The 26,355-nt window shown below is 47.5% G+C and overlaps 1 protein-coding gene across 2 annotated transcripts in view; it reads left to right on the forward strand.

Moving 5' to 3' along the window:
* The first annotated feature begins 1,393 nt into the window (after positions 1 to 1,393).
* NPDC1 (neural proliferation, differentiation and control 1) overlaps positions 1,394 to 26,355 on the forward strand; it is a 56,519-nt gene continuing 31,557 nt past the window's right edge. For both annotated transcript variants that reach the window (XM_083423199.1, XM_083423200.1), the window contains exon 1: positions 1,394 to 1,565. In XM_083423199.1, the coding sequence (XP_083279325.1) occupies positions 1,505 to 1,565 (61 nt within the window). In that variant the 5' untranslated portion in view covers positions 1,394 to 1,504. The remainder of the gene's footprint in view (positions 1,566 to 26,355) is intronic.

Here is a 26,355-nt window from a genome sequence, read left to right on the forward strand (position 1 = left end):
AGAGAGCAGGCCAGGGCCCAGAGGAAGGCTGTGTGACAGAGGAGACCACAGAAGATATTACTTCTTAAAACAACAGCAACAACTTTTTTTTAATAACTTTTTTTTCACTTTTCAAAAAAAAAGTGTCCCTGGGTTATTTGTAAAATCTGGTAACCTTAAGCCAGAGCACAGGAGCCAACTTTTAGGGGCAGAGGGGTTTTCATGCCCACCCAAATAAAAGCCCCTCCCAAAGGTAATGGGCACTCCCATTCAAATGGTTTGTGTGCACTGCATCACGTGACTGATTATGCAGGGTGGGTCTTGCCTGCCTCCCAATATTTTATTCAAGTTGGCACACACCCAACCACAATTTTAAACAGTATTATTTTAAATTGTAGTACAGTTCCTAGCACTTTTAGGCCCCCATCCTATATAGACACACACCTAGAATGAATTAAGTCCACTGAACAAACTTATTTCTCAGTGGACATGAACAGAATTGCATTATTAGGTACTTGGTTATATACTAATTTTTTAACTTCTGAATCATTAATAACAATGATTAATAATAATAATGGGGCATGCTTCAATATTAATCAACCAATAATCATTAATAACAACAGAATAATAATTAGAGTATTTCATTTTTATTACTAATGACTAATAATAACAGCAGTGCATGCTGTAGTATTAAATAAACCAATAATCATTAATAACAAAATAGTAAGCAGAATATTGATTCTTATTATTCATGGCTAATAATAGCAGCAATAATTATTAATCACTGTAAGTTAGGGGAGTATTTCTTTCTTATTATCAATGACTAACAATAATAATAATAATAGAATATTAACTGTAATTAATAATTAACTGTAAGATGGAAAGGAGAGTATTTCATTTTTATTATTTATGGCTAATAATAAAATAGATGTTTTAGTATTAAATAAACCCATCTGCATTAATAGCAATAAAAAAGTCGTGCGGGTATTTAGTGTATAGTATTAATGACTACTACTACTAATAAAATAATAACAGATCATGCTTTAGTATTACGCAACTGATCATCATCAATAACTATGAAATAACGGCGAGAGTATTTCTTTTTTTCATCAGTACTACTAGAGTATGCTTTGATGTTATTGGCCAAACATTAAAAAACAACATGTCCCGGGGGTTAAGCGCCACCGGCGCGGCCAGGTGGAGGCGGCGGGGGCGGAGCTTTGCGCGCTGCGCTCGGCACCCGCCTCGCCCTTTCCCTCCTGCGTCCCGGGGCGATTGCGAAGCCCGGCTGCACCTGCGGCCACTCGCGGCTACGGCCAGGTGGGCGGCGCGGGGCGAAGCCTGCTGACCAAAGGAGGGCTGCCATTGGTCCCTCGCGCGCGCCCGCCCCCTCCCCGCCGGCTGGCCCCGCCCGGGCTCTGCTTTGCTCATGCCAGCGCAGCGCAGCTCCCTCGGCTCCCCTGTGCCGCATCGCCAAGCAGCCGCCGCCGTCGCCGCGATGCTCCGCTGGGCCAGCCGCTGAAGGATGAGCGCCGCTCCCTTGCTCCGCCTGCTGCTCCTGACGCCCCTCGCCTGGGGCCTCCTCAGTAAGCCCCCTCCCCCTCTGGGGGTCTCTCTCTCTCTCTCTCTCTGGGCCTCCCCCGCCGGCGGGCTTCTTGCTCTCCTCCCGGTCGCTGCCCCCCCCGCACCCATCCCCTCCTGGATTTTCTCTTCAGTCCTAATCTCCCCCAACATTACTTTTTCCCCTAGCCAGAATACCCCCCCTTCCTCTTCGCCCCGCTTCACTTTGTCCTTCGCCCCCCTCCGCACCCCTTATTCTCCTTTAGATACGCCCCCCCGTCCTTTCCTTAATTAACATTTCTCTAACTAGGGTTCATTCCCATTCCTCCCTGCATTTCCTTCATGCCCCCCCCCGCTTAATTTTCCTAATGATTCTATTCAGAAGCTTTAATTCTCTCCCCCTCCCTTCTATCCAACCCTGATTCTGTCTGGCTGACCCCACCCTGCCCGAATAATTTCCTCTTAGTTATGTGCTGCCATTTATGCACTTTGTTGTTAGAGGGGGTTTGGGGGGGGGGAAGGGGGATGTCCCACCGTTGGCAATTCTGTCTGAGGTGGACTGGCTTATATTGGGGGCTGGGAGTTTAACTGCAGGACTGGATAGCTCCTGCCAAAGTTATACAGTACAGTACAGTCGTACCTCTGGTTACGTACTTAATTTGTTCCGGAGGTCCATTCTTAACCTGAAACTGTTCTTAACCTGAGGTACCACTTTAGCTAATGGGGCCTCCCGCTGCTGCCATGCGATTTCTGCTCTCATCCTGAAGCAAAGTTCTTAACCCGAGGTCCCATTTCTAGGTTAGCAGAGTCTGTAACCTGAAGCGTATGTAACCAGAAGCGTCTGTAACGTGAGGTACCACTGTACTGATATGTGGCCTCAAGGCTGTTTCCTTGGTGTTGTTTTTAACGGGAGTTCTCTCATTGTGCCCTTACTTCTGGGTCGATGTGACTTGTATGTGTGGCCTTGGAGCATAAGCTCCTGCTTAGTGGTGGATTTCACACCCCGCCCCCACCCCACCCGTTGGTGTTCACTAAAGGAAGAAAGGCTTCATTCCTTCCCACTCTGATGGACGAAGCGCCTAAAACCATGTGTCATCCAGTAAAGAAATAGATTCTGGGAAAGGGGGCCCCTTTTCTTGTTGTGCATAATGGGCAGGTAGCTTTTTTGTTGTTGCTAATTTACCATTTAATCTCGGTAAGGAATCAGAGCCCTTTGTCTGTGCTGCAAATGCTGCAGCATAGCAGTCCTTGCTAATCTGGGGCACCTCCAGATGTTTTGCACCACAAACCAGCATAAGCCTGATGGGAGTTGTTGTCCAACAGACCCGTAGAGCACCAGATTGGCAAAGACACCACCTGCACATTCACCCTCCTGTCACCTGAGCTTGTTTTGCAACTTCTGACTCTCATGAATACAACCTTGGACACATCACATAAGTCACAAAGTTCCTTGATTGGCTGATTAATTGCCCGGATGCCCCGATAGCAGAGATGCTTCCTGCGTTCCCAGTAGTGTGTCAGGATTAGGGTTGCCCAACCTTTGGAAGATGCTGCATGCCGTTCATCTGCATGAGTTACTGATCCGCAGCAAAGGCTCCTTCAGAGAGACAGAGGGCAGCATCCTCTAAGGGAGGCCCACTGTCACCATCATTGCACTGGTGTGGCAGAATCAGCCATTTAGACCCCTTGAAGAGACTTGGCGTGATTGGAAGGAGGTGTAGTCAGAGCAGTAAATCAGCCAGGGTTGCAGTCTGCATCCTCTTTGGTGGGTGACTGATTGTTCTTGACTGTGAAAATTTAATGAATTCCTTTCTCACTGTGTGGAAGTTGTTGTGTAAGAGATGCAATAAACTTCCCCCCTTCAGCTGTTTGGGTTTGTGGACTTTGTGAACTGTCTGCTACCTTTACCCGAGGAAGCTGCCGCTCTCTTCAGATAGCAGCAAAGCTCTTGACTTTCCTCAGTCAGTGGATTGACACATCTTGACTTTTACCTGAAGTGGCTAGAAAACATTATCTCAAGAGGGGTGGCAGGATGCTAGAATCTTTTCTGTGGTAGCAATTGTGGATGTGCTGCTCAACTCTATGAGGCATTCAGGCCAGTCAGTCAGTTTTATTGCACAAAGCCAAAGGCTGCCGCAACGTACAAAGAATCATTCAACAATTAAAAGAAAATACTGTATACCAGATTGATACAAAAAACTTAAAACATTTATATTATGAAGACATTACCTACTCTGTTTAGAGTAGGTATAAAAGTACCTTAATATACAAGTTAAGACATTAAACAATAAAATTTATAAGCTAAAGGTATCACATGGCCACTAACATATTAAAAAAGAATGTTAATTAATACAATGTGTAATTATATTCAGAGTTTGGTGATAAAGATAGAATATAGCTTGATGTAGATAGGGTCAAATAAATTCATCTCCTTTACAGCTGGCTATATAATTTGCTCTAATTTTCCTAGCGGCAGTTGCAAAGAGTTCTACACGCCAGGTCACATATCTGTGCCTGCGAGGAGATATAAAATCATGTCAGAGGGGTTCTGGCCAGGAGACTTTGTCCTTATAGGTGCTAAAAATCTTTCTCTTGCTTCATTATATAAGGGGCAGCGGAAGATATAATGCATAAGGTCCTCTACTTCAGGACATCCCCTAAATTGTGGCTGTACTGCTCAACTCTGTGAGGCATTCAGGCAGTGGATGTGGAAGACAGTTTAGAGCAAATGTTTTAGGTGTCCTCTTGGGTGTTTGGCCTTCATAATAATGCTGAGGCCATCTTTGCATCATTGAAGCACGTAATTTCGAACAAAGCTGTTGTTGGCCTGGCATAGTGCAAAATTAAGAAGAGCTGCTGTGCTAAAATGTGGGGTTGCTCTCTTGCAACTCTGGTCCCAGTCACACCATAGGCATTTAAAGCAGTGCGGAGTAGTGGTTAGACCGCTGGACTGTGACTCAACCATGAAGCTTAGTGGATGACCTTGGGCCAGTCAGTTCCTCTCAGCTGCACCATGAGGAAGGGGAGAACCATGTACACCAACCTGAGCTCCTTGGAGTAAAGGTGGAATGAGTATGTGCATGCAATAAATAATAAATAAATACGATGCTACATTAAAGAGTCATGGCTTCCTGCAAAGAATTATTGGAAGTGTAGTTTAAAGGTGCTGAAGATTGTTAGGAACCCACTATATTCCACTCACTGAACTAAAATTCTTAAAGTGATTTAGCAATCAATCCCTCTTCCCATAGTCACTGCTGGCTGGCACCATAAGGGAAATAGTGGGGGGTGGCATTGTCCCCACTTTGCTATTTTAAACACGCTTTGCAAGCAGGAATTAAATTGCTTTAACTGACAGTTTGGCAAAAAGTGAGGGGGGGGGGCGGCAATCATTGACTTGTTGGCTTGCATCCAGGGCTGCCGATCCTCTATGCAAAGAATTATGTGCCAAGAGAAACTGAATTCTGTGATTGGCAAAAATTATGCAAATTTGTTTTGCCTAATTTATTGACTGTCATGGGGAAGAGAGAGATGGGATAAGTCTCTCTCTCTCTCTCTCTCTCACTCACACACACACACACACACACACACACACACAGGTAGCCCTGCTCAGCTCCCCTCTTGCTCTTGTGGTTTTGCCAGGTACTTCCACATATTTTTCATTGTTATATTTGCTGGTGATAAGGGACAGGACCTTGCCTCTTTATTTGTCTTTTAAAAGTGAAAGCTGAAAATGCAATTAAAAAACAAGCAAGCAAGCAATTGGTGGGATTTCAAACCATCAATTAAGAGCCAGATTGTGGCCAGGTGCTATATGGGAATTGACTAATTAAAGGGTCCTTAGAATCCTAATAGTTGGAAGGCACCCAGAGGGTCCAACTCTGCAATGCAGGAGCGGGGGAAAGTGGAGCCCCAGCTGAACAGGGCTGCGCAGCTGTCCACTGAGACCTCAGCTGTGGGGGTTTGTCATTGTGGAAACGCTCTGGAGAATTTAGCCCCAAGTTAAGCATTGTGCAGATTTGCTGTTCCAGATTCCAAGCAAAAATAGTCTCAGAAGTCACTCAGATTCAGTGGAGCAAAATGCATGCAGAGCTGGTCATATCTTGATGACACTTTGCCAGCCCTAAATCAGTTTTGAAAATGACGAGTTAGAGTTATTAACATAATTATTCTTGGGCAGCTAAATAGGTATCGCCTTCCTTAGCTTGAAGGCGTTTGGCAGAGCATACCTGGGACGCATCTATTCTCCACCCACTTCCATTCCATTGCACAGTAATTGATAAGACCGTAGCTTAATGGCTCGGTTTTACACCTGTGTCCATGTACTAAATCACACATTCAGAATAAGAGTCTTTAATGGCCTGAACCACTTCAGAAGAGCAATTGTGTTCTTTCTTTTTTTAAAAAAGTCCATGCTTATAGAAAGCTAGTTCATCAGGGAAGATAATATTTCTTTCCCACTCCTTTATGTGATATTTCTACATGCAGGAAGTGCATGTTGGTGCAGTGTAAAGTGATAATTTAGAAAGGACCCTCCTGTTTACATTTTATTGAGGGGAAACTTTGCAAATACTAATCAATAATGCATGCATTATTTTAGGTGTGCCCCTAAGGGGCCATTTGAATGGCGTCCATGTACAGGTCACTATTTGAAACCTGAGCTGGTTTGAAACCATTTTGCCTACTAGTATCCTACTTCCTGTGAAAGGACACTCTGGTAACCATGATTTGGGTAAAGGAGTTGAGATATTAGTTTTAACATCACAGCTGATGACATGCCTTACTGGTTTGTTTATTTTTACTACATTTGCTTTTCATATGTGTTTTGATACATTTATTCCCAGTCCCGTCCCCCCCCCCCAAAGATTCTCAGGGCAAAGTGCGTGGTTTTTCATCTTCTCTCAATCTCGGTTTCATATTCTCAGCAACCCTGCGAGGTAGTTTATGCTGGCAGAGAGTGATTGGCCCAGTTTCAGCCAGTGAGCTTCATGGCTGAGTGGGGGGTTTAACTTGCCTTTCTCCTGGGCCTCTTGTTGTTTAGCCGTTTAGTCGTGTCCGCCTCTTCGTGACCCCATGGACCAGAGCATGCCAGGCACTCCTGTCTTCCACTGCCTCCCGCAGTTTGGTCAAACTCATGTTGGTAGCTTCAAGAACACTGTCCAACCGTCTTGTCCTCTGTCGTCCCCTTCTCCTTGTGCCCTCAATCTTTCCCAACATCAGGGTCTTTTCCAGGGAGTCTTCTCTTCTCATCAGGTGGCCAAAGTCTTGGAGCCTCAGCTTCAGGATCTGTCCTTCCAGTGAGCACTCAGGGCTGATTTCCTTCAGAATGGAGAGGTTTGATCTTCTTGCAGTCCATGGGACTCTCAAGAGTCTCCTCCAGCACCAGAATTCAAAAGCATCTCCTGGGCCATGGATGGGAAGTTTCCAGATGTTGCTGGACCCATCAGCCCCAGAAGCCAAGATGGCCAATGGTCAGGGATGATGAGAGTTCCCCATTCCTGTCCTAGGTGGTCTGTCCATCCAGGCACTGCAGTTGTCTTCTGTCAGTTGCCCACCCGCCTCCCTGCCAGCACTGCTTCCCTTGCAGCTGCATTAGTGCCACACTGGACGGCGCAACAAAGGTTGTGTGCCTGGAGGTGTTGTTGTCAGTATTTTGGGGCTGCGCCGCAGGCGTCTGCTAAGAGGGGTGTGGTGGTGTTGTGGGGAAAGTCTGTTTGCTGTCCATTCCTGGGTGGCACAGCCCATTGAGTCAAGGTGCCATGGCTGCAGGCAAGGGTGGCACCAATGCAGCTGTAGCAAATAGAATGCTATAGTGAACAGCTGTAGTGATGCACTGCCCTGTCAGGATCAGCTCCCAGGATACTCCCCCTTGCAGGGAGGACCAGCGTAGTCCAAAACATCAGGAGGTCACCAGGGTGACATATGGTGATGCTGTGCAAATTGAGCACCTAGAGCAGTGGTTCTCAACCTGTGGGTCCTCCGATGTTTTTGGACAACAATGCCCATCACCCCTGAGCTCTGGCCTTGCTAGCTAGGGATGATGGGAGTTGTAGTTCAACAACATCAGGGGACCCACAGGTTGATAAAGGCTGACCTAGAACAAGGGTAGGCAACCTAAGGCCCAGGGGCTGGATCCGGCCCAATCATCTTCTAAATCTGGTCTGCAGACAGTCGGGAGTCAGCATGTCTTTACATGAGTAGAATGTGTCCTTTTATTTAAAATGCATCTCTGGGTTATTTGTGGGGCATAGGAATTTGTTCATTCTCTCTCCCCCCCCCCCCAGCAAAAATATATTCTGGCCCCCCACAAGGTCTGAGGGACAGTGGACCAGCCCCCTGCTGAAAAAGTTTGCTGACCCCAACCTAGAACTTCGGATAATATCAGAAGAAAGGGGGTTGGGGAGACCATTTGCCATAAACAGGCTACCCTGTAATAATTTATTTTCCAACTGTACGATATGTTGCTTGATTGCGGTCTCCACTGGATGGATAAGCTGCATGTTCAGTTTAGTTTTCAAAAGGTTGTTTTGATTTTTAGCACTCTTTGCTTGTTTCCTGATCTTCCAGTTAGCATCCTCTCGGGTCTGAGCAGGAAGCAAATGAGATTTATGAAGCTGAGTCTTGTGGGCGGACTGAATGGGCTCTCAAAACAGTTGAATTTTGGGTGGAAGGGAAATCTGTTTCAGGGCTGTAGCTCAGCAGCAGAGTGCCTGCTTGGCATGCAGAATGTCCCAGGTTCGCTCCCTGGTGTGATCCTTCTATGCTGAGGGAAGATTCTTGTCGGAGTCCCACAGAGAGCCAGTGCCAGTTCATATGGGCGGAACTGAACTAGGTGGACCAGTGGTTGGACACCATATAAGGTAAATTCATACATTTCCAGCGAGAAGAGGGTTAGGGCCCAGCGGTTCACAAATTCTGATCCTGGTGAATATCCACCAGCATTTTACTGCAGCTTTCTCCTAATAAACACATTTTTGTATGCAGTGCTGACAAATGCACACATCTTTGCAAGCAGTTTCCTATAAAATAATGCATTTCTGCATGTTCTTTTCACCAATGTATCCATTTTTAGGTACGCCATCTTAGCATGTTTGCACCCATTTTTTATTTGCACGACATCACTGCAACATTCAGAGAAATGTGATTTCCAAAGAATTATTATGACTCTGAGTGTTTAAAGCCCTTTGTGTAAAACCTAGATATACATATACATATATGTATATATACATATATGTTTAATCAGGCTGCTGCTTTGATGGTACTGGCCTAGATAACTTAGAGTCCTCCCTGTGAATAAGGAAACGGGCAGATGTTTCTTTACGCTTATCTGGATTTGAACATTGCGGGTTGCCAAACCTGCTTTTCCTGAAGCATTTCACAGGAGGCCAAAGGTTTGCAGCCAGAGAAATGCGTCCTGGGCTTGCATGTGAGTGACACGATTTGAGGACAAGGAACATGTGTTGTTATTATTTTTAATGGCTGTGGTTCAAGTGCTGCCTCTGTGCTTGGCCCTAGCCTGCAGTATCCTGATCACCTGGCTCAAGGTGATGGGGAGGAAGGGGCCCAGACCTTGCAGAAACAGAATCTCTTTGCTAAGTCCATTGAGGGGCCAATGGGAGAGGAGTGAGAAGTGGAGTGAAGGCTTCGCGCTCCCCAGCCGAGCTGCCGCATGCCACTCCTACTTGTGTGCAAGCAGGAGCAAAGCAGGGATCTCTCAGCTGGGAAGCACCAAGCCTCCACTTCTGAGAGATCTCCACCTCCACTCCTGCTTGCACGCAAGTAGGAACAGGATCAGGGAGCTCAGCTGGGGAGCGCCTGGCTGCCCTCAGGTGGTTCAGGGGCTCTCAGATGCGGCTTCCAAGCTGCCTCCACCTTCACCAACCCCAGAAACTATTCAGCCTGGCTGCCTTCATGGGGTTACAGGGGATCTGATGCGGTGGTGGGGGGCTCCTTTAAACTTCTCCCTTGAGGGGAGTGCAGCCACGAACCCCTCAATGGAAATTGTGACGGAGCCTGCACTTCCCCAGCTGAGCAGCCCCAATCCAACTCCTGTTCCCGTGCAAGCAGCAACGTTGCCTAACAGAACAGCCTAATCCCACTCCTACTTGCCTGCAAGTAAGAGCAGACCAGTATAAAGTAAGCAGCACATAAGCGGCACACAAAACGCTACCAAGCCATTCTACGTTATAAATCTTATATTAATAATCCAAAAACTGAGAGAGCTATGTACAAGATCTACTACAGAAACCACAAACAGAAAACTCATTCAAATTGTGTCCAAAAGGAAGATTCAGTCTTTAAAGTTCCTTTAGCCAGGCTCCTGTAGATATCAACAAAGGTAAGTTTGATCAAACGAAGTGTCAGCGATGTGTGGCACTCACAATGGAAGTTATACTCAGAGCAGAGCACGTTTGGCTCCCCTTCTAAAATAAAATCTCAGTATTCAGGTTAAATGGTCATGTTGGCACTTTGCGATATATAAGTGGGTGTTGAGTTGCAGCTTGGGAACTCGCTCTCTAAGGCTCACCAACACTGCCCTAGCTAAAAAGCCCCAAATGTTGTGACCTTTCCTCATTGGGAAGTTGTTGCAGCTTCTTAATCGTTCTGGTGTCTCTTTTCTTCCTGGACTTTGAGATGAGCCTTGCAGTCCTTGCTCTGACATCAGGTGAGCAGGGGGAATGTAACATGGCTTTTTCAGTGTTGGCTCTGCGGTTGTGGAACTTGTTATTGGAGATCTTCCAAGCTCTCTCCCTCTTTCCACCTTCAGCTGGATGATGAAGTCTTTCATTTTAAAGCCAAGCTAGCTTTAAATAAGTGACCTGCTGCATTTGTTGTTCCTTCAATGACGTTTTGCATTCTGCTGTATCATTGTGTTTTAATGGATGTTTGGTTTTATTGATTTTGTTATATTATATTTAAAAACTGGGTTCGTTTTGGATAGGACAATGGGTCTGCAATATTAAAGTGAAATGAAATGGATATTTTAAGCAGAGGATTAAGCTGGGCATCTGCAGGCAAACAGAATTATGGGCCCATCAGCCCAGGTCTCTGGCCTGTCACTGTCTCTGTGTTTCAGCCAGCCATTGGGAATTTGAACCCAATACTTTCTCGCAGGCTCTGCTGTTGAGCTGTGGGGCTTTACCTTTCAAGTGTGCCAGATCCTCATTTTCCTCCTCCAGACTTTTTTTCCTGTTAACCGAATGCAAAATTTTGGGGGCAAGGATACAGACCAGTGAAGCGCCTTTAATCTAAACCTCTGCACTGTGTTTGCTTCTGCTACCCCTGGCTGTAGGAAGGAAGGAGGGGGAAAATCCTGAACCTATTATGAACCAGCATGGCCAGGGTGGCCAGGATTAAGAACGGGGAGAAATTCAATTAAGTTCACATTGAAAGGCGAACCTACCTAAATCACGCATTCTGAAATGATATGAGAATGAAACAAAGTTCACCCTTCTCCAATTTTTGCACTGCTGTTCTGCAGCCAAGTAACATGAAAAGAATTGCACATAGTGAAATATCCATAAAATGCATATTTTATTGTAAATATCATGTGCAGGTGCATTATTTTAGAGGAAGTTTCTTTACAAATGTGTGCATTAGTGAGATGATGATAATAATAATAATAATAATAATAATAATAATAATAATAATAATAATTTATTATTTATACCCCGCTCATCTGGCTGAGTCTCCCCAGCCACTCTGGGCGGCTCCCAATCAAGTGTTAAAAACAGTACAGCATTAAATAATAAGAACTTCCCTAATAATAATAAAAATAAATTTGCACTAAAATGCTTATAGATTTTCATGAGCACTTTTCCCCCCAAAAAATCACAAACTATGTAACTTTTATGTTGTAAACCAGAGCTTTCCAAACTCTTCATGTTGGTTACAATGCTTTTGTAGACATGCACCATATTGCTACACAGTAATTCAGTTTTACTAGCAAACCAGAGGTTAAACTAACCCCTTTTCAGCCCCGGAAGGAGCGTGGGGAGCGTTCGCACGACACACCTACACACTGCAGCTGGCACACTAGTGTGTCGTGACATACAGTTTGGGAAGCTCTGCTGTAAATGAAGTTTATAAATTTAATAAATAAACTGGAGAATTGAACTTTAAATTGGAAAAATGAGAACCCGGGGAAAACTTGAAATTTGCAGCATCTCCCAACCCTGGTCAGGATAGCCTAGCCCAGGCGTCCCCAACCTGCGGCCCTCCAGATGTTTTGGCCTACAACACCCATGATCCCTAGCTAACAGGACCAGTGGTCTGGGATGATGGGAATTGTATTCCAAAACATCTGGAGGGCCGAAGGTTGGGGATTCCAGGCCTAATCCAGCCTCCATCAACCTGGTGCTTTCTGGATGTTTTTGACTACAACTCCCAAAGGCCTCAGCCAGAGGTTGTATGATGCTGTGGCTGATGGGAATTGTAGTCTAAAACAGCTGGAAGGCACCAGGTTGGTGAAAGCTGGATGGCCTAGTTCAGGGGTCTGCAACCCGCGGCTCTGGAGCCGTATGTGGCTCTTTTACACCTTTGCCGCGGCTCTGGGGCAGATACTAGCGAGGGGAGGAGGCGCATTGTGCGCCCTGACACTCCCCACTGTGGCGGGCGTTGTACTGGCTGTGACATCGCATGGTGCGTTAGTCACGCACCGTCCCGACGTCACCTTCCCACCCGCTGTCAGATCGCGGCTCCGGAGATATATTTGTTTTAAATGTCGCAATGGTTTTGCAGCTCCCAGTTGTTTTTTCTTCGGAAACGGGTCCAAGTGGCTCTTTTTGTCTTAAAGGTTGCAGACCCCTGGCCTAGTTAATGCCTCTTAAAATATCTGTTCCCCTTTCTGTTCCCCTTTCCCCCGTGCAGCTGCCTCATTTGATTAGGTGAGCTGATTTGACATGGTGGTTAAGATCATGAGCAGTGAGTGGGAAGTTGTGGGCTACAAACTCAGTATACTAGCACAGGAGGTGTCCTGACATATTACAATCTTCATTAGTAATACAATGATAACCATGCTGATCTACCAGACTGGGGGCTGGTTGAGGCTGATTTAAGTAAATATTTATATCCCACCTTCGAAGTGCTTACACCACACATGAGGCTTCAAACGATAAGATTCTGTATAGCAGCCTTTCTCAACCCTGGGTCCCCAGCTGTTGTTGGAATACAGTTCCCATCATCCCTGACCACTGGTCTTGCTAGCTAGGGATGACAGAAGTTGTAGTCCAACGATAGCTGGGGACCCAAGGTCAACAATATCTGGGAACCAGTCAGTGTAGATGGACTATTGGCGCAGGGCAGCCTCTGCTGTTCCTGTGTCATATATTTGACAAACCATGAGCATCTTGTGTGGGTCATGCTCCCCTAAATTCTCTTCCTTTTCCTTCCCACTTCCATTGAGGTACAGTATTGGGAAATCTATTTGGGATGGTGGAGCAACTGCTTACAGCTGCCTGGATATTGGAACTCCCCAGCCTTTTGAAAACTTTGTGTCAAGTACCTCCATGTGTGGTGGTGCTGTTGAAGATTTTGACATTTTTGTAGCCATCCAAGGTGAAACGCTGATAAGGCTGTTGAAAATTTAACACTCCGTGTTGCTAAAAACCTAGAGCAAGCAGAAACCCCTTATTTTGCAGAGAAGGTCTTCATACCCAGTAGCATTGCCCTGTTCTGACACATTTGTGCTTGGGGAGCCCAAGGGCCTTCTGCGTCCGAGATTCTCTTCTTCTTACCCCCAAATAAGCACCACCTTAATAGCGACTGGTGATGGCTGGCTCTGCTCGAATAATCCCTTAAGCTGCCCTAAGGAGTTGCCTTTCCTGGAAGTACTCCCAAGGCTGCTTCGAAAACACAGCTTCTAATCTGGAGCTAGAGCTGTAAGCACTCTGCATCCTGGACATCTGTGCTTCAAGGGCAGGCCTGTAATCCCGGAGGAGGGGGAAGGGGGGAGCTTTTGGGAATGGGTGGCTATATGACCCATTTGAGCAGAAGCATATTCAAATGCTTGGTATCTGGAGGAGAAGAGATTTTTTTTCTTGGGGGGCTAGGACGCAAATTCATTCCTCCTAGGAACTTTCCTTTTAAGGGGCAATCAATGTATTTTTATTTTTAAGGCATGTGCCGTTCTTCAACAGTGTTCCCCTAACAATGAAGTTTTAAAATAAAGGCATGGTGTCTCTGGTTCAGGGGGATCTCAAACCCCTTGGAGCTGAGAGAAATTGCCCTCACTTCTTTTCAGGAGCCCAGGCTGCCTGCTTTCTCCCCACTGTCTCCCCACCGTCCTCATCATGGGGGAAGGTAGATAGCCCCACCAGCTCCTTGATTCTCCCCCTAGGGTCAGCTTCTGCCTCTTTGGCCTGTCCCCCACTCTGCTGTAGTGGCTCCCTCAGGGGCTTATAGGCCAGGGGTCATCAACCAAAGGTCCATGGGCCACAAACGGCCCACAGGGGTCGTTTAACCGGCCCACAAGCTGCCCCCTAACCAAGCCGCTTGCTCAGCAAGTCCCTGCGTGCTGTGCTAAACCTGCGCAGCGCTGCGTGGAGACTCACTTCCGTGGTGCTGAAAATCATGTCTGCGCATGCTCAGACGCCGGAAATCGCATCTGCACAGACACTGGAAATTGCGGCCACGCATGTGATCCAGACCACAGAGGGATCTCCGCTGGAGTGAACCGGCCTAGGCGAGGTAAACATTGCCAACCCTTGTTATAGGCCATCAGGAGGAGGCTGGAAGTTTGCGTCCTCTAATAAATCGATCCCTTTTGCCTCCATCTGCACCCTACCTTGACTAACGGTGGGCTGAGCTACTCACGAGCCAGTAGTCAGTCTAGCATTCTAACAGACCATCTTGGCTGCCTCTTAGTGCAGACTCAGGACCGGCAGCAACAGCAGCAGATATGTTCTGTGCTTACGATGACAACTCACTTGTTAACAATGCTGTTTTAAATGTGCATTTTGACTTGCTTTAGAAATGCCTCCATTCGAAATGTTTCAGAAACTTTTTATTCTTAGCTTTGCTGCGTTAAATGTGCATTCTGTAGTTGACCTTCTTTGTAGTGTTTCATTTTGAAATATTTTAAATAATATTTCAGTTGCCCATTAATTATGCTGCGTTGAATGTATACTTTATGGCTGACTTTCTTCACTAATGTTTTTTCCTGGATTCTTTTTCTTGATGCTCCAATTCGTTGGAAACAGAATCCTGCTCTCACACTGGCCAACCAAATGCTTCCAATTGCCGGAAGCTATAGGAAGAGAGAAGGGACGCGGGTGGCTCTGTGGGTAAAACCTCAGCGCCTAGGACTTGCCAATCGCATGGTCGGCAGTTTGAATCCCCGTGGCGGGGTGAGCTCCCATCGTTCGGTCCCAGCGCCTGCCAACCTAGCAGCCCGAAAGTACCTCCGGGTGCAAGTAGATAAATAGGGACCGCTTACCAGCGGGAAGGTAAACGGCGTTTCCGTGTGCTGCGCTGGCTTGCCAGAGCAGCGATGTCACGCTGGCCACGTGACCCGGAAGTGTCTGCGGACCGCGCTGGCCCCCGGCCTCTAGAGTGAGATGAGCGCACAACCCTAGAGTCTGGCAAGACTGGCCCGTACGGGCAGGGGTACCTTTACCTTTACCTTTATAGGAAGAGAGAGTGTTGCTCTTGTGCTAAAATCCTGCTTGCAGGCTTCAGAGGTGTAGCTAGGGGGGAGCAGGGGGCATTGTGCGCCACACTGCGGGGCTTGACACTTACCACTCCTGAGCCACGTGTCTCTAGTGGGTGTGGCGTGGTTGCTCAGGAACCTGCAGGCTCCGTGCTGCCCAAAACAGCAGTGTGGGGCTTGCATCCAGTCTAGATGGGACATTGGCCTCATCCGGCAGGGTTCTCCTTATGTTTTCCTTCTTCACCCATTGTATTTTGTAACATACCCTCCCTTTCAAACAGCTCAGGGTTGTAAACATGAGGGTTATCCTACTTGATCCTTGTAACAACCATGTAAGGTAGGTGGGGAGTTTAATGGTACAGCCACAGCTCAGTGGGTAGAGGAGGTTGCAGGCTCAGTCCCCAATGGCTTCTCCGTGCAGGGCTGTCAGAAACACAAGATAGCTGCTGCCCATCAGGCGCGAAGGAAGTTTAACTGGCACCCAGTGTGGGGTGTGGCAAACCACCCGGTGGCACATGTGTTTGTGTTGTACATACGGTGTACGTGTGGCACCACTACGAGTGGGATCCTCTGCTCATGGCTGCAGCTCAGAGAGCTGGAGCTGAAAAGCCGCGCGCAACCAATAGCTAGTGGGTAATAATAATAATAAATTTTATTTATACCCCGCCCTCCCCAGCCAGACAGAGCCGGGCTCAGGGTGGCTAACACCAGTAAAATTACAGTAGAAACATAGTAGGGGAGGGGGGGAACCCAATTTAAAATACACGATAAAATGGAATTTAAAATGGAATTTAAAAATGCAGCCTCATTTTAAAAGTAGCCGATAAATCAAGACCATAAGGGGAGGGAAGACATAAGGGTCAGACTGAGTCCAAACCAAAGGCCAGACGGAACAGCTCTGTCTTGCAGGCTCTGCGGAAAGATGTCAAGTCCCGCAGCGCCCTAGTCTCTTGTGACAGAGCGTTCCACCAAGTTGGGGCCAGTACTGAAAAGGCCCTGGCCCTAGTTGAGACCAATCTAACCTCCTTGAGGCTCGGGACCTCCAAAGTGTTGTCATTTGTGGACATTAAGGCTTGCCTTGCACACCACTTTGCAGCTCCCGCCTTTCCCTGGCTCACTGTATGCTTGGAGTTGTGGGCGGGGGGGGGGGGCAGAATGTCACCCCCGTCAGGATGGCACCCAGAGTGCGCCGCACCCGCCGCACTCACCTTGCTCGGCCTCTGCTGCCCATCAGTGTAGACAACACTGAGCTAGCCTCACTTAGGATGAGGAAGCTTCTTACATCCGATGGTGGTGTTAGCTTTGATACAAAAAGCAAAAAAGATTATTTCAGTAATCAAGCTTTTGAAGCGACCTTTGGAAAACCTCAAGGTTTTGCCTTCCAGCCTTGCAAGTGAGCCCACAGCAGTACTAGCCTGCAAACTTCCTAATTCTGAGCTAGGTGAACCATTGGTCTGACTCGCTGCTGGCCTTGCACATTGGTTTTTCTTTCCCCGTTAGTAAGGAGTGCAGACTGTAACCCGGGCTCCTTGCTAGACCCAGTGGCATAGTGCTGGTTGCCGGTGCCCGAGGTGGGCATGCACATGCATACTGGGTGAAGTGCATGTGCAGGGCAGGTGCCAGCTGAGCCCTCATACCTGATGCCGCTGGAGCAACCCCACCCCTGCTGGCACCGCACTGAGCTGCCCGCACACACAGGGTGGAGCCCATATAGCCGATGCAGACTTTGGTGGGTGGAGAGGAGAGCACCAGGCTGGGCTGCACTGGGGGCACCTGCATAGGGGTGCCTGGTTTGTGCGCCCTCAAAAATTGTGCATCTGGGGCCACAGCCTCCTGGCACCACCACCCCATGTTACGCCCCTGGTTAGACCACCTGTCTCTCACTCATCCTTGTTCCTGTTGTGCTTCTGAGGCCTGTGCCACAATAAACCCTTCTGAGACAAGTCAAATGGAAGCTGACAGAGGTGTAGGCTCCAGGTCTCTCTCTCTTTCTTAAAACCTTCTCTTCTGCTGCTGCTTCCTCTCTGCCTGTCCTCTCCCCTGCTCTTTCTCCAGCCTCTGGGATTGCCTCACAGAGCATCTATCTGTCTCGCAAGCAGAAGAGGAGCCTGGCTTTTGCAAGAGCACCTGCCAGAGGGAGGCACAGGTGGGTGGAGTTGGGCGGCAGGAGCATCTGCTGTGGGGAGGGAGGCGGGCTGGATGGCCTGGCACGGGAGGAGAAGGCTGCGCTAGGTCTCTTGCTGGTACACCATGTGGCGGTGGGAACCAGGGTTTATGGCTGCATGAATCACGCAAGAACAGCTCATTGTGTGTGGAAGGCAAGCATCTGTAGCTTGGCTCCTGAGCTGCCTCTGAGCACCGTTTGCTTCCTGAAAGCATCTTCTGATTCTGCATGGCTCATGCATCTTAGCTCAGCCTTTTCCCAGGCTGGTGCCCCAGGCTAGATATTTTATGCTGCTACTCCTATCAGTCTCAGCCAGCAGAGGCTGGTGGGAATTGTAGCCTGAAAGAGTGTGGGGACTACGAAGACACCAGGTTGGGGAAAGATGTTTTTGAACCTTGGAGATTTGTGCTGTGCCAAAGATGAAGGCACCTTTGTGAAACCACAATGCGTATGACTTGGCTTTCAGTTTGAAGGCGCCTGGTTTTATCTGTGAAAGGAAAACTGTCTGTTCTTTTTGTGTGTGTGGTGCAAGGGGTGGCGGTCAGGACTAAAAAATGGGTATATGAGCACTGACCCATCCGCAGGGCTGGATATAATGATGACTAATTTTTATGTGCCTATTTAAATTTATATCCTGCGCTTCACCCTAAGGTCACAGGGGCAGGTTACAGCATTGGGTAAAGGTAAAGGGACCCCTGACCATTAGGTCCAGTCACGGATGACTCTGGGGTTGCGACGCTCATCTCGCTTTACTGACCGAGGGAGCTGGCATTTTTCTGCAGACAGCTTCTGGGTCATGTGGCCAGCATGACTAAGCCGCTTCTGGCGAACCAGAGCAGCGCATGGAAATGCCGTTTACCTTCCTGCCGGAGCGGTACCTATTTATCTAATTGTACTTTGAAGTGCTTTTGAACTGCTAGGTTGGCAGGGTGCAGGGACCGAGCAACGGGAGCTCACCTCATTGCGGGGATTCAAACCGCCAACCTTCTGATCGGCAAGTCCTAGGCTCTGTGGTTTAACCCACAGCGCCACCCGTGTCCCACACAGCATTGGTTTTCTCTTGTGCCTATTTATTACGTACACCATTGGGTACCATATGTAATAAATAGGCACAAGAGTAAACCAGTTTAAAAAAAACAAAACAACAAAAAACAACCCCTGGAATCAGGGGTTTTAAATCAGACAATCATAGAACTGGGCAGCAGTCTTTTTTTTAGCTGATTTCTCAGCACCAGGGAGTAACTTTGCCAAACATTGCCATCTTGGACTTAGCCTTGAAACATACACTTTTACCATATGTTTGCATGGTGGTAGTGCTCTTGTTATAACCCACCTGGGTCAGCCTGCAGACCACCAGGAGGTCCCAACCCACTACACGGACCAGCAGTGGCTCTCTGAGGTTTCAGACAGGCGACATTCCCATTAGGGATGGAACCTGGGAGCTTTTGCATGCAAAGCAGAGGCTCTGCAACTGGGCTGCGGCCCTATCCTGACTTCATGTAATCTGTAAGCTGACCTCATTACTATAAGACCCAACCTATTTTTTCCCTCTCCTTTAAAACATTGATTTTCCTTGTTCTGGCAGGCCCTACTTTATTTACAGGCTTCTCCTCACCCACTTAGGTGCAATCAACTTACGTGTGACTTGGTGTATGCACAGCGCTGGAAAATAAATAATTCAAACCCAGAAAGGGAGGGAGAGATTCAGAGAGGCATCCTGGCTCACAAGGAGACTCTCCCTGGAGCCCGGAGAGGATGTTGGTGAGGGCAGAGGAAGCCCCAAAGAGACTGGAGGCAGAGCAGAACCTTTTTTAACACTGTTCAGCCTGCCCATCTAACAGGCGCAGCTGCTGCAGCAGCAGTCTCAAGGTTCCTGCCTGTCCTCCAGGCCCCAGAGCTTCAATTCTAGTTATTTTGGACACAGTGGTTTTGGTATTGCTTGAAGAGAGAGTGGCAGAGAGGGTGTTTAGAGGGAGCTCCCCATTTTACACAACTTCAGTTATGCGCACAGGGGCCTGGAATGTAACCCCAACACAAGTAGGGATTCAATTTAGGGATTTATTTCGACGAGGCACTGTGGAGCGATTTTACAACACAGTAAAAGCATACAGAGATTTATTTGCAACCTGTGTCTTTCCTGCCCAGGAGTTCTCCTTCCTCCCCATCTTACCCTCACAACGGCCCTTCAAGGTAGGCTAGGCCAAGGTCACCCAGCAACCTGCATGACTGGTGTGAGAATGTGCAGTGCTGTACTGTCAGAAAGCTGCAATGGATCTCAAATCCCTGCTCCCCACAGCACTATATAGGAGGGGATTCGCTTTCTTTTAGGGAAACATCAGTGCCTGATTTTTTTGTGTGGGGGGGGGTGGGCTTGTTTTTCCTGGCAGGAAAGATGGGGGGGGGGTACAGTCTTGCTCATTAAGAGGGAATCTGTGGAAGGGCCTCCTCTTCCTGCCTGTTTTGGAGCATTAGAGTATAATCTGCTTCTAAATCTGCCTTGTGTGAATTTAGCTATAGGTGCCTTTTTCGGCTGAGGAAGAAAGAGATTTAGTGTTTATTCCCAGCTACTGTAAATCTCCAGCTTTAGGAGCACTACAGAGCTCATATTTTCCCCCTCCACACCCCACCCCCTTACATGCTGCTGAACTGGATATAATATTTGAAGAGGAGAGATTAAGTTATTTAATGCAGAGGCTTGGCGGTAGCGGCAGGGAGTGGGGCTAATGTTTTTTGAGCTAATGGTACCAGGATCAGGGCTTGGTGTGTTACCTAATTTGTTTTTAATTACATGAACGTTGCTGATTTGCTTGCTCAGAGTTTAAAATGTGTCAGAAAGGTGTGTGTTATTAAATGAAATTACAGATAACAGTAATCATTGTGTTTCGGCCTATATTGTGCATTTGGTGCACAATTCAGTTTCCTATCAATGTTTCCCCCCCTCCCCTTCTTCTTCTTCTTCTTCTTCTTCTTCTTCTTCCTTTCTTTCTTTAGCACAGTGATCGCAAGTTGTCTGCCCAGGCTATGGGTTTGCTGTGCAGAGTGGATAAAATTAATTGCCATAGTGATAACATTCATTTTTAAAGTGTGTGGAGGTGGTCAGGCCATGATCGCAGCTGTACTTTTCAGTACTTTTTGTTATGGGCAAATAACAAAGCCAAAGGTATTCAGCGTAGCTGAAATGAGTTTATCATCATAACCCTTTGAATTAAAATCTAGTCATTGACCAAAGTGATGCTTGAAGGACACTTAGCTGACTACAACAGCTGTCTTTTCATAAACTGCTCTTTGTAGCTTGTTTTTCCCCAGTGCTACCTCAGGTTATACCGCTTCAGGTTACAGACTGTGGGCAGATAGGGTCTCAGCCTGCGTACCAGATGAGTCTGGTTGACATCTGCTTCCTGAAGTGCTGTCGTCCTAGTGCTGCTGTTGTGTTGTGCTTGTGTGTCTGGAACAGCCATGCTGAAACTTCTGGGGAAACTGTGTGTCAGTGTTTTCAAATGAGTAATAAAATAAATGCACATGCAGTTGGTGGACGACAGGAGAGTGGGCGATTCAGCTGCTATGGGATCGCATAAGGAGGGGCTCCTGGATCAGGAAGGTCCATTGGCCTGCCCTGGGCGTGAGGGAGACTTCCTTCCTTCCTTCCTTCCGTGGCTGCAGGCAGATCTGACAGTCAGACAAAGATGCTTCCCAGGCTGTTATATGATGGGCTGCCAGCTCCATATTATTACAAGAGCAGGCGGCTAATGTGATAAAGGATCCTTAATGGGAGGCAGCAGGATTGCAATTAGTAACTTTCTCCCTGTCTCGCTTCCCGTAATTGGAAGGAGCAGGAGGAGTATATTTCATTCCTGGGTAAGAGCAGTTCCTGTTGCAGCGGAGGAAATGTTGTGCAAAGCTTCATGTGTATTCATGGAGCACAAGCCGATTTCATGAGCCTGAGCAAATATTGGAGCAGCTGAGTCAAAAGAGATATTGGGATCCAGAAGCATAACCTTCACCAGAGAAGCTGCAGCTGGGCTAGCTTGAAAACCAGCGGCTTATTTCGTTGAGCCTACAAGCAGGTTGACTCAAATGGGGCTTCCATGTTCAGGAGCAATATACCCTTGTGTATTGGAGGGAAGTAGGGAATAGCCATAGTGAACTGTTAAAGGAGAAAGGAATCCTTGCCTACTCATCAGTGCTTTACTAGTCATAAGGAGTGGGATTTGCAACAAAATGTTGCAGCATAGAGCACTCTTCTTCAGGGTTCTGGTTAGGCAGCCCCCCCCCCAAGGCACAACATCCTAGTCTAGCATTCTGTTCTCACGTTGGCCAACCACATGCCTGTAGGAAACCTGCAAACAGGACATAAGCAGAAGGGCCCCCTCTCCGCCTGTGCACTCCAGACACTGGCATTCAGAAGCACTACTGCCTTGGACTGTGGAGGCAGAGCAGAGCCATCCTAGCTAGCAGCCTTTGACAGCCATATCTCCTCCACGAATTTGCCCCATCTTCTTTTAAAGCCATCTAGATTGGCAGCCGCCACTAACTCTTGTGGGAGTGAGTTCAGAAGTATAACTATCCACTGCGTGAAAGAGTTTCTTTTGTGCATTTACTAACCATTGCACTTTTTGGGGTGGGGCGGGGATTCCTCTAGTTCCCACCCACACCTTTAAAGATTCTCACTTCTGTGAACCTCAGGGCTCCACCAAACCTTCTGATTCTTCCCTCTTGAGCATCAGAATGACATCTAAATGGAACCTCCACATTCAGAGGTAAAGGGCCCCCTGACCATAAAGGGACCCCTGACCATTAGGTCCAGTCATGAGCAACTCTGGGGTTGCGGCACTCATCTCGCTTTACTGGCCGAGGGAGCCGGCGTACAGCTTCCGGGTCATGTGGCCAGCATGACTAAGCCGCTTCTGGCAAACCAGGGCAGCGCATGGAAACGTCGTTTACCTTCCCGCCGGAGTGGTACCTATTTATCTACTTGCACTTTGAAGTGCTTTCAAACTGCTAGGTTGGCAGGAGCAGGGACCAAGCAACGGGAGCTCACCCCGTCACGGGGATTCGAACCACCGACCTTCTGATCGGCAAGCCCTCGGCTCTGTGGTTTAACCCACAGCGTCACCCGCGTCTCTACATTTAGAGGTAGCATAGCCCTGAATTCCAGCTGGCTGGGGAGCCCCACCCCAGGTGAGGACTGTTGCTGTCATTCCCTGACAGTGGATTTCTCTGGAGGCATCCCAAAGCCCTATGAATTCACAGGCTGCTTCCTATTTTGAAAATGCAAGTGAGATAGAACCTTAAAAAAAAACAAAAAGCCAACAACAAATGCAGCTACTCAGCTACTACAATGGGTGTCAAAGGCTAGGCTGCTTTCTCCCTTTCAGAGAGTGCTTTGACGCCAATGAAGGTTACCTTGATGAGGGTTATTTCTGTTTTGCTCTTTTGCCGCTCCTCAGAGTTGTGGAGAACACCATCAATAATTCAACACTGCTTACGTGGCAGAGAGAGAGAAAGGGGGGGGGGACCGTTGCCGTTGGCAGAGCAGGGCTTATAATGGGAGCTGCTCAGGGCCTTGCAAAAGAACAAAGAAAGGGGTTGCTGAGCCAAATGAAAAAGGTCACCCTTCCTGCTTTGTGTCATTGTTGGTGGTCAGGGGCAATGAGTACAGCAATGCCTTCTCAGTCACAGGTGTTCCCAGGCCCTATTTTAAGAGAGCTTAGCAGAAGAGGAACTTGGCTTCGGAATCAGACCGAAGTCCCACCTGGGCCACATTCACACCTGTGACTTGTTAGGAGGGCCCCTGTTCCCTTACCTGAATTCCCAGAGTTTCCTAGAAAGAGGAGTTGATTGTTAAACCCCTTTGGGAATGGCATCTCTTTGCAATTGCATCTCAGCAGAGCTGAGAAACAACCCACAGCACCTCCCACAGTGCTTTGGGAGAAGCCATGACGGTTTGAATTGGCACCACAGTGTTTTAAATGGAATGATTGATGGGTTCCTGGAGAGAGGACTTTATTGGTCATGCCCTCAGTGTGGACTGGCACCCACATTGTCATTCTTTGGGCATCTGGGGAAGATCTTTATATTTTCCCAGCTGTTTGGGGTTAATCTTCTAGTACTTTCTTTGTATGGCATGTTGGTTTTATTTCTTCTGCTTATTCTGTGGTGATTTGCTTGCTTTGTTCATTAGGGAGGGAGGGAGGTTGATTTTGTGAATTGTATTGATCAGCACCCAGAGAAAGCTAATTTATTGGTTGGTATTCAAATGTTGTAAGTAAATACAGTGGTACCTCAGGTTACAGACGCTTCAGGTTACAGACTCCGCTAACCCAGAAATAGTACCTCGGGTTAAGAACTTTGCTTCAGAATGAGAACAGAAATCGCGCGACGGTGGCACAACGGCAGCGGGAGGCCCCATTAGCTAAAGTGGTACCTCAGGTTAAGAACAGTTTCAGGTTAAGAACAGACCTCCGGAACAAATTAAGTTCTTAACCCGAGGTAACACTGTAAATGAAATAAATAAATGAAGGTAAATATGAGATTCCTTCCCTGATCCCAGGTCCAGAAGTGATGAAATTGTGGATCAGAGCGCCTGAGCGAAAGTTATTTGGATGTTACTTTAAGGGTATTCCTAAAACAGTCTGGTTTGATCCGTGGCTTCTGTATACCCTGAACTGTGCTGAAATGGGGACACTTGAGTACAAATTGTGTCCGGATCAATTATTCAAGAGGCTGGGGATTTCACTGCTTAAAGCAAGTGGCAGTGCTTACATGAGTGTGCAGAGACTGCTGGGGTTGTGAGTGCATATGGAACCTGGGAGCAGTAGGGATGAAGTGAGTTTTGCACACCCACACACTCACACCCTGAGTGATCTGTTTGTGTCCTTGTTTTTCTCAGTGGTGCAATCAGTGTTCCAAGTTTATTTTCCAGTTTAGGTTGTCCCTCACTTCAGAACAGAACACCCTTTCCTGCTGTTCCCCAAGACTGCTTTCATCACTTCTTCATACATAAGATAAAAATGTAACACTGTCGTCATGCCACAGTTTGCATGGCCACCTACGGGCAGCGCGTGAGCAAGCAGCGTGGGTGACAGGCAGCCCAGGCAATCTGTCTAACAGAGGGTAAGGCATTTCACTGCAGCCCCTCCATTAAATGTGGCTGCAGCAAGGTTTAATGGAGGGGGGAGGCATTTCAGAGAGTGGCTTGACAGGCAAGGAGCTTGGCCAGGTGCAGAGGGAGGAGGGGTTGGCCAGGTGTGAGGGAAGGGGGCTAGAGCGTGTAGGCAGGGTTATCAAATGGAGGAGGGAATACAAATACAACAACAACAACAACAATAATAATTTATTATTTGTACCCCGCCCATCTGGCTGGGTTTCCCCAGCCACTCTGGGCGGCTTCCATAGAAACAAAAAATACAGTAAAATATCACAGATTAAAAACTTCCCTGAACAGGGCTGCCTTCAGGTGTCTTCTAAATGTCAGGTAGTTATTTGTCGCTTTGACATCTGATGGGAGGGCGTTCCACAGGGCAGGCGCCACTACTGAGAAGGCCCTCTGCCTGGTTCCCTGTAGCTTTGCTTCTTGCAATGAAGGAACCGCTGGAAGGCCCTCAGCGTCCGGGCAGAACGATGGGGGTGGAGACGCTCCTTCAGGTATACTGGGCCGAGGCCGTTTAGGGCTTTAAAGGTCAACACCAGCACTTTGAATTGTGCTCGGAAACATACTGGGAGCCAATGTAGGTCTTTCAAGACCGGTGTTATATGGTCTCGGCGGCCACTTCCAGTCACCAGTCTAGCTGCCGCGTTCTGGATTAGTTGTAGTTTCCGAGTCACCTTCAAAGGTAGCCCCTCGTAGAGCGCATTGCAGTAGTCCAAGCGGGAGATAACTAGAGCATGCACCACTCTGGCGAGACAGTCCGCAGGCAGGTAGGGTCTCAGCATCCCACATCCCCTTCCCTGCATCCCCCACAGTTGTACAACTTTCATATCAATCTCAACATACAACTAAATACCTACATTGCCCAGATTCTGACTTTGAAGGCTGAAGAGACCTAGCCTTGTTTCACAATTACCAAAATTGTTATTTGCGTTCCAGTCTCAAATACCATCCCTTCTACTTGCCATCTGATGAAAGCTCTTTCTTCCTTTCCGTGGTTGGCGGGCCCTTGTTTACTCCCCTGTGTGTGTAAAACAGACTCAGCTGACGTGTCCAACTGCTGCCGCACAGCTGAGAACACCCTCTGTGAGAACCTGCAAACCTGTTGTTTAATTTCTCAGTTCCCTGGGTTTTAAGCTCACAGCCTCTTTGCAGCCGGCTGAGGCGTCGCAAGTGGTGTTTAAACATTGCACGCACATTTTTAATTCTTTGAAAAGTGGAGCGTCCATGTCTTTTTAAAACAAAGTTGGGGTGCAACAGTTGTTTTAGTGCGGAACTGGAGGCATGGCCCCTGCTATAGCACATATGTTTCAACTTACTGTGGAGAGTCCTAGTTTTTATTCTTGTTAATTTGTGTGTGCACTTGATAAATATCTATAAGATTAACATCCACTTGACCTTCTTTGGGATGGGGTGAGGGCGGATACTTGTCACAAAATTTGTAAGTGTGCATTTGTATGGTAGGAGTTTTTCAGGAACAAGACTCTCATGTTCCTCCACTTCAGTTCTGTGTTTGACATAGCAGTGCAAGAACAGCCTTGTTTGCTACAGCATTTACTTTTTGGAAAAAAGAAAATAGAGAAGGTTCTACGTGCCAGAGGCTTGCAGGTGGACTACTTTGGAAAACTGAGGTTCTATTCAGCTACTCAGACTAGTAGCCATACGTAGACCTCAAATCCACTTTTAGCTAAATCCCATAATCCAAGGTAGCAGCAATTTTACAGAATTGTAGAGTTGGAAGCGACCTCCTAGAGGGTCATGTAGTCCAACCTCCTGCAATGCAGGAATCTCAACTAAAACATCCATGACAGATGGCCACCCAATCTTAAAAACGCTCAATGAATGAGAGCCCACCAC

Source organism: Podarcis tiliguerta (assembly GCF_965153285.1).
Source record: "Podarcis tiliguerta genome assembly, chromosome: Z".
NCBI classification, from domain to species: Eukaryota; Metazoa; Chordata; class Lepidosauria; order Squamata; family Lacertidae; genus Podarcis; species Podarcis tiliguerta.